The sequence below is a fragment of the Lithobates pipiens genome, unplaced genomic scaffold, assembly GCF_037356315.1.
Source record: "Lithobates pipiens isolate NorthernLeopardFrog02 unplaced genomic scaffold, aLitPip1_a1.2 Scaffold_30, whole genome shotgun sequence".
Classification (NCBI taxonomy): Eukaryota; Metazoa; Chordata; class Amphibia; order Anura; family Ranidae; genus Lithobates; species Lithobates pipiens.
The window spans coordinates 179,750,842-179,758,359 of NW_027507791.1; the positions used below are offsets into that span (position 1 = coordinate 179,750,842).

Consider the following 7,518-nt stretch of genomic DNA (forward strand, 5'->3'; position numbering starts at 1 on the left):
GTGTGGCTCTCGTTCTGGGAGGACGTCATATGATGGTGTCCCAAAACGGCAGCTATCGCGCTATTGTTGCAAGGACATGGTGCAACCCTGATCTCGGTAAAGAGCCACGGCCGTGGCTCTTTAACCATGTGATTGGCTGTGTCCAATCAGCAGCATCTTCTCGCAGAGGAGACCTGGGCAGGCAATCAGGGCACTGATGATCAGTACCCTGATTACAGGAAAGCCCTAGCAGTGCCAACAATCAGTGCCAATCAGTGGCATCCATCAGTACCCATAAGTGCAACCAATTAGTGCACATACATAATGCCAGTCAGTGCCTCTTATCAGTGCCCCTCAGTGCCACCAATAAGTACCCATAAGTGCAACCAATTAGTGCCCATACGTGATGCCAGTCAGTGCCTATCAGTGCTGCCCATCAGTGCCCACCAGTGCCATCTATCAGTGCCCATGCATGACCGCACAACACTGTACCCGAAAATATTTTTTTTATCTTTTTCTTTTTTTGTTTTCAAAGGAGCTTTCTTTTGGTGGTATTTAATCACTGCTGGGATTTTTATTTTTAACAAAAAAAAAGAAAGACAGAGAATTTTGAAAAAAAAAAATCCTTATTTTCTGCCAGTAAATTTTGTAAATAAGTAATTTCTCTCATTCACTGATGTGTGTTGATGAGGCTGCACTGATGGGCACTGATAAACACTGATGAGGTGGCACTTATTAGTTGATACTGATGAGGAAGCACTAATATGCCGCAGAAAGGCACTGATAGGTGGCACTGATATGTGACACTGGTGAGCACTGATAGGTGGCACTGATAAGTGCAAAATCCTTCAAAATACAGCAGCGCTGAAAGCTAAAAAATGGCCTGGGCAGGAAGGGGGTGAAAGTGCCTAATATTGAGGTGGTTAAGCTGGCCACCTGCCTCTGTAGCCAATCCTATTCTGCTTTGCCACTGCAAATGCTACTGTTGACACAATGCCACACAGACACAAAATGGGGGAGAGCTACGAGGTTTAGGTCTGGTCACTGATCTACAATACAATACAAATACGATATACTTGTGCTTAGATCCCAATAGTGTGTACATATATATAATCTACCAGGTGCTAAAGGGCTGTCGCTACATATTAACACTAAAAATATTGGGTGAACCCTTTGCACACTGCTATATACCCTTTCAAGCAAACGTAGCAATAAAAAATAGGGATATTAAGTTCACACATATTACACTACACAAAGTAATCCCCTTTTAGCCAGTCCTACTCTGCTTTCACACTGCAAATGCTACTGCGGACACAATGCCAACCTGTACATTGCTCGCTTCTTCCAGATTCAGAGCTAAAACCTGCTGATTGGTTCAATCACAGCCCAGAGCCTTGTGTTAACAAACACATAGGGCTCTGTACAGAGGGAACAATCTGTTTGTTTCTTCTACCTGCAAAGTAGGTTAGAAGGAATAAATAGATATTTAGTAAAAATCTGCACATATCTCACACATTAGCACTTGTTAGGCACACACTTAACCCCTTGATTACCCTGTGATTTTAACCCCTTCCCAGCCAGTGTCATTAGTACATTGACCGTGTATAGCAGGGATATGCAATTAGCGGACCTCCAGCTGTTGCAAAACTCCCATCATGCCTCTGCCCCTGGGTGTCATGCTTGTGGCTGTCAGAGTCTTGCTATGCCTCATGGGACTTGTAGTTCTGCTACAGCTGGATGTCCGCTAATTGCATATCACTGGTTTATAGTATTAGCACTGATCACTGTATTAGTGACTATGGTGTTGTCAGTGTCAGTCAGATAGTGTACCTCCCAACCAGCATCAGTTAGTGTCAGATTTCTTGCCGCACTATCACAGTCCTGCTATAAGTCGCTGATCACCTCCATTACTAGTGCCTTCTGCTCTTGTTTGATCTATTCTCCATTGTTGTGACTTGACTATCCTGCTGTCTGACGTTTACGCCTGTTCTGCCCACCCATTACCACCCCAGCTTGTCTGACCCTGCATCCAACTCCTCGTGCCTACTACAGCTCCTCCAGTCCAGCTCATCATCTTCGGGCTCCTGCTTCCTGCTACACATCGACAGTCTGTTGCCAGTCTGTCGCCAGCCAAGCCCTGTGTCAGCCTGACAGCCTACTGCTGCCTCATCTGCCTGCTGTCAGCTACTCCATTTCCTGACACCCTTCCAGTGAAGTATCAGCTACTACTAGTGAAGACTACTGGACTAATCATCAGCACTCATACCTTGCCATGCTCCTGTAGTTACTTTCTCACTATCAGTAACCCTCAAGCCCATACAAGAGGCCTTCCCCTGCATGTCAGGCTCACTGACCAGGTACATGACACTCCCTGATACAAGAAAATAACAGGTTTGTTACACACCAGTGCTGGGGGTTAATAATGCATTTGCTGACACCAGTGCTGGGGGTTAATAATGCGTTTGCTGACACCAGTGCTGGGGGTTAATAATGCGTTTACTGACACCAGTGCTGGGGGTTAATAATGCATTTGCTGACAGCAGTGCTGGGGGTTAATAATGCATTTACTGACACCAGTGCTGGGGGTTAATAATGCATTTGCTGACACCAGTGCTGGGGGTTAATAATGTGTTTGCTGACACCAGTGTTGGGTTAATAATGCATTTACTGACACCGGTGCTGGGGGTTAACAATGCGTTTGCTGACACAAGTGTTGGGGGTTAACAATGCGTTTGCTGACATCAGGGCTGGGGGTTAATAATGCGTTTGCTGACATCAGTGCTGGAGGTTAATAATGCGTTTGCTGACATCAGTGCCGGGGGGTAATAATGCGTTTGCTGACACCAGTGTTGGGTTAATAATGCGTTTGCTGACACCAGTGCTGGGTTAATAATGCGTTTGCTGACATCAGTGATGGGGGTTAATAATGTGTTTACTGACACAAGTGTTGGGTTAATAATGCGTTTGCTGACATCAGTGCTTGGGGTTAATAATGCGTTTACTGACACCAGTGCTGGGGGTTAATAATGCATTTGCTGACACCAGTGCTGGGGGTTAATAATGTGTTTGCTGGCACCAGTGACACCAGTGCTGGGGGTTAATAATGCGTTTGCTGACACCAGTGACACCAGTGCTGGGGGTTAATAATGCATTTGCTGACACCAGTGCTGGGGGTTAATAATGTGTTTGCTGGCACCAGTGACACCAGTGCTGGGGGTTAATAATGCGTTTGCTGACACCAGTGACACCAGTGCTGGGGGTTAATAATGTGTTTGCTGACATCAGTGCTGGGGGTTAATAATGCGTTTGCTGACACCAGTGACACCAGTGCTGGGGGTTAATAATGCGTTTGCTGACACCAGTGACACCAGTGCTGGGGGTTAATGCATTTGCTGACACCAGTGCTGGGGGTTAATGCATTTGCTGACACCAGTGCTGGGGGTTAATAATGCATTTGCTGACACCAGTGCTGGGGGTTAATAATGCGTTTGCTGACATCAGTGCTGGGGGTTAATAATGCGTTTGCTGACACCAGTGACACCAGTGCTGGGGGTTAATAATGCGTTTGCTGACACCAGTGACACCAGTGCTGGGGGTTAATGCATTTGCTGACACCAGTGCTGGGGGTTAATGCATTTGCTGACACCAGTGCTGGGGGTTAATAATGCATTTGCTGACACCAGTGCTGGGGGTTAATAATGCGTTTGCTGACATCAGTGCTGGGGGTTAATAATGTATTTTGCTGACATCAGTGCTGGGGGTTAATAATGCGTTTGCTGACATCAGTGCTGGGGGTTAATAATGCGTTTGCTGACATCAGTGCTGGTTATAGTATAGTAGATTATTTTGCTGGTATAGTTTATTGTTTTTTGAACTTTTGAAAGTTTGCATGAGGCCCCCATGGGATATGAAAACTTGTCATGTGGCCCTCTGGCAATTTGAGCTTGATACCCCTGATCTATTTGCTGTTAACCATACTGAATATGTATTCATATGCTGTTGTACTCATACTCCTGCTTTGTGTATCTTTATTAGACATGTGCATTCGTTTTCGCCCGAATGCATTTTCCTCCAAATTTCGGGTATTTTTCATTACCATTTTAACAAATAATAAGATCCGACATAAACAAATTCTTTATTTTCATTTTTGTTGCAACAACAGTTCTATATAGATAGGAGATTTGACATGACGCTGACAATAGCGATCTGTGTCCATCGAACCTGTGGTCGAATGTGCCTAACCTTAGCTCTATTAGTCCAAGATTATTCCACATAGAGAGAAAAGATTCGACATAGAGAGAAAAGATTTGACATTATAGAGACAATAGCGAAAAAAGGTTGAATGTGCCTAACCTTAGCTCTATTAATCCAAGATTATTCTACATACAGAGAAAAGATTCAACATGAAGATTTGATTAGAGCGGGCACTTGTGGTCATTTATGGTCAAATGATCCACCCATAGGCTATAGAAGAATTCTAATGTTGGTTGACTAGTAATAATAATTAATAAATATAATTATTACTAGTGTCATACAACATTAGACTTCTACTATAGCTTGTAGGCGGAACATTCGACCATACAGTTTATCTGCTCTGCCGAATCTTCTTAGAACATGACAGATTACACTTAATTATTTCGGATTTTTGGGACTAATGCATTTTTTAACTAAATGAAATAAATAAAAAAACAAATTTTGGAAGTAACTAAATACATTTATTTTTCGGATGAAAACAAAATTCCAAAACGAAATATTTCAGTGTGCATATGTCTAATCTTTATAGGTCATACGCCTCCATATAAGGTTTATGCCCATCACCTGGTCTATACTATTATAATCATTTTGGGACTATGTCTTTATACATTTTATTTTTCTTGCTTTTTTTCCCTGCCATTGCTATAAACAGCTGACACACACCCTACTCCATGATTGGTCATATGGAGTTAAAGCGGAGGTCCACCCTAAAGTGGACCTTCCGCTCATCGGAACCCTCCCCCCCTCTGGCGCCACAATTGGCACCTTTCAGGGGGGAGGGGGGTGCAGATACCTGTACAGTACAGGTATCTGCACCCACTTCCGGGATAGCTCTCTGCGGAAAGGGGCGTAGATTACGCCCCTTTCTGCAAGTGCCCGCCCCTTTCCGCAAGTGCCCCGCTGCCTGCTGGGAAACACACAGATCCCAGAGGCAGCGGGGACCGTCCTTATTACGCAGCGCGACTCGTGCATGCGCAGTAGGGAACCGGGAAATGAAGCCGAAAGGCTCCATTTCCTGATTCCCATACCCAAGATGGCGGCGGCAGCACCCGAGAGACAATCTAGAGATCGGCTTCGGGTGCCGACATCGCGGGCGCGCTGGACAGGTAAGTGTCACTATTTTAAAAGTCAGCAGCTGCAGTATTTGTAGCTGCTGGCTTTAAAAAAAAAAAAAAAAAAACGCGGAGTCCCGGCAGACTCCCGCTTTAAGGAGTTATTCAAAAGGCAACACAATGTACATAATTAGATGGATGTATTAAGGATGTTATAAAAAGACATGGTAAAACTGTGATGAATTGCAATGTGAAATCTATGGAAAATAAAGATTAAATAGAATAAAGAAAAAAAAAGAAAAAAAGGAATGTCCAACAAACCCAAAAAACTTTTCTCACAGGTGTGTTGTTATTGGTTTTGGTTTACTGTATATGCTCATATGTGCTGGAATTTTGTTGAAATATATTTTAATTTCAAATATTAAAGTCATAATGTCAATAACTTTTTTATGGATTTTTTTACTTCCTGGTTCCTTAAAGTATAAATAACTGGGTTCATTGCCGGTGTGAACACTGTAAACAATAGAGCTGCTAGTCTGTCCTTTTCTATAGTATTTTTTGTGGATGGGCCAAGATATGTACACATGGCTGTACCATAGAACAAAATGACAACAGACAAATGTGAGGAACATGTTGAGAAAGCTTTGGACCTTCCATGAGATGATCTTATTTTTACAAGGTTAAGAATTATAAAAACATATGATACAATGGTGAAGACAAATGTGCTTGTGCTTAAAAACCCAAGAACATTAGTCAGTACTGCTTCATTGAGGTGGATGTCTACACAAGCCAACCTTATTACTGGTTTAACATCACAAAAAAAGTGCATGATTTTGTTACTGTTGCAAAAAATAAGCTTGGATGTCATGATCGCATGAACCAATGAAGTGGTAAGTCCAATGAACCATGAAATGATCACAAATTGAACACAAATCATCTTACCCATTATAGCACTGTATCTAAGAGGATGGCAGATGGCAATATAGCGATCATAACCCATTGAAGCCAGAAGAACTCCTTCTGTACACCCCAAGAAGTGGAAGAAATACATCTGGGTAATGCAACCTTCTAAAGAAATTGTGTTTTCCTTCCAGAACCCAACCATCATTTTTGGAACTGTGACAGAAGAGAAGCAGATGTCTACAAAAGATAGGTTGGCCAATAAATAATACATTGGAGAATGAAGAGAAATATCTTGAAACACCAGGGATATGATCACAGTGTTTCCGAACACATTAAGCAGGTAGAAAGAGAGAGTTAAAGTAAAAAGTAACTTCTGAAGCCATGGAAGGTTGGTAACACCCATTAGAATGAATACATCTATTGATGTTATATTTCTCCCTTCCATTACAAAAAAATAAAAAATATATGATTTTATTTAAAAAAGGATGTGAGTTAAAAGTCGAATTCTCAATTTTCGCAGAAGTAGGGAGTGCAAAACTATGTTTTTAAACATAAGTAGAATACAAATAAAACAATTATTAAAAAAAAAAAGATAATTTAGCAATCAACAGAAAAATAAAAGCCATATGAAAAAAAACTTAAAATTAATCATTTCATTTACTTAAAGAAGTCTGTAAAGTACAAGAATAAAGACACTGTTCTATACAAAAAAACAATTAGCACGGTAATGAAAAAATCTTAACAAATAAAAAATAAAACAAAAAAAGTACTGTGAAATTGTTTTCTAAAAAAAAGGTCACATGATCTGGCTTCCGGTTTCCTATTTCAAATAATGCAGATTTGGAGAAAAAAAATGTTGCAAAAGCTTTAGCTGGTTTCTTGATGCTGTCATGATATATGGACTGGGAAAAGCAAAAAATCTGAAGCACAAACCAAATATTATCTTGATGTGTGGTATAGGCTTAATATTTTTTTACAAAACACCATGACTCAAAGGGGCCGTACATACTATGGAAATTAAAATATGGTACAACAAGCAATGAGCTCTCATCTCATCTCCAATTCAGAGGGACTATGCCTTATATAGGAATGGAAGGGTACTGTAAATGTTTTCTTCATGTGATTGTTGTAATCCCCTTATTCAATGCTTTAATATGTCATCCTTACTCAAGGCTTTAAATTCGAATTTTTGGGAGGAAAAGTGCAAAGGCAATCATTAGAACAAGAATCATGTCCAGATCGAGAGATCCAGAGGCACAGGTGTCACAGGAGGATTCTTTTGCATACAACCATTTTTGGTGGTTCCAGAAGTGGTAGAAACTTCAAAGCA

At 41.4% G+C, this 7,518-nt stretch overlaps 1 protein-coding gene across 1 annotated transcript; it reads right to left on the reverse strand.

The window, feature by feature from the left end:
• Positions 1 to 1,256: 1,256 nt before the first annotated feature.
• LOC143942292 (olfactory receptor 12D1-like) lies at positions 1,257 to 6,633 on the reverse strand. The gene is made up of 2 exons (XM_077463527.1): positions 5,722 to 6,633; positions 1,257 to 1,292 (listed from the first exon to the last, which is right to left on the reverse strand). Exons 1-2 carry the CDS (start codon positions 6,631 to 6,633, stop codon positions 1,257 to 1,259), a joined length of 948 nt encoding a protein of 315 aa, XP_077319653.1.
• Between the last annotated feature and the right edge of the window lie 885 nt (positions 6,634 to 7,518).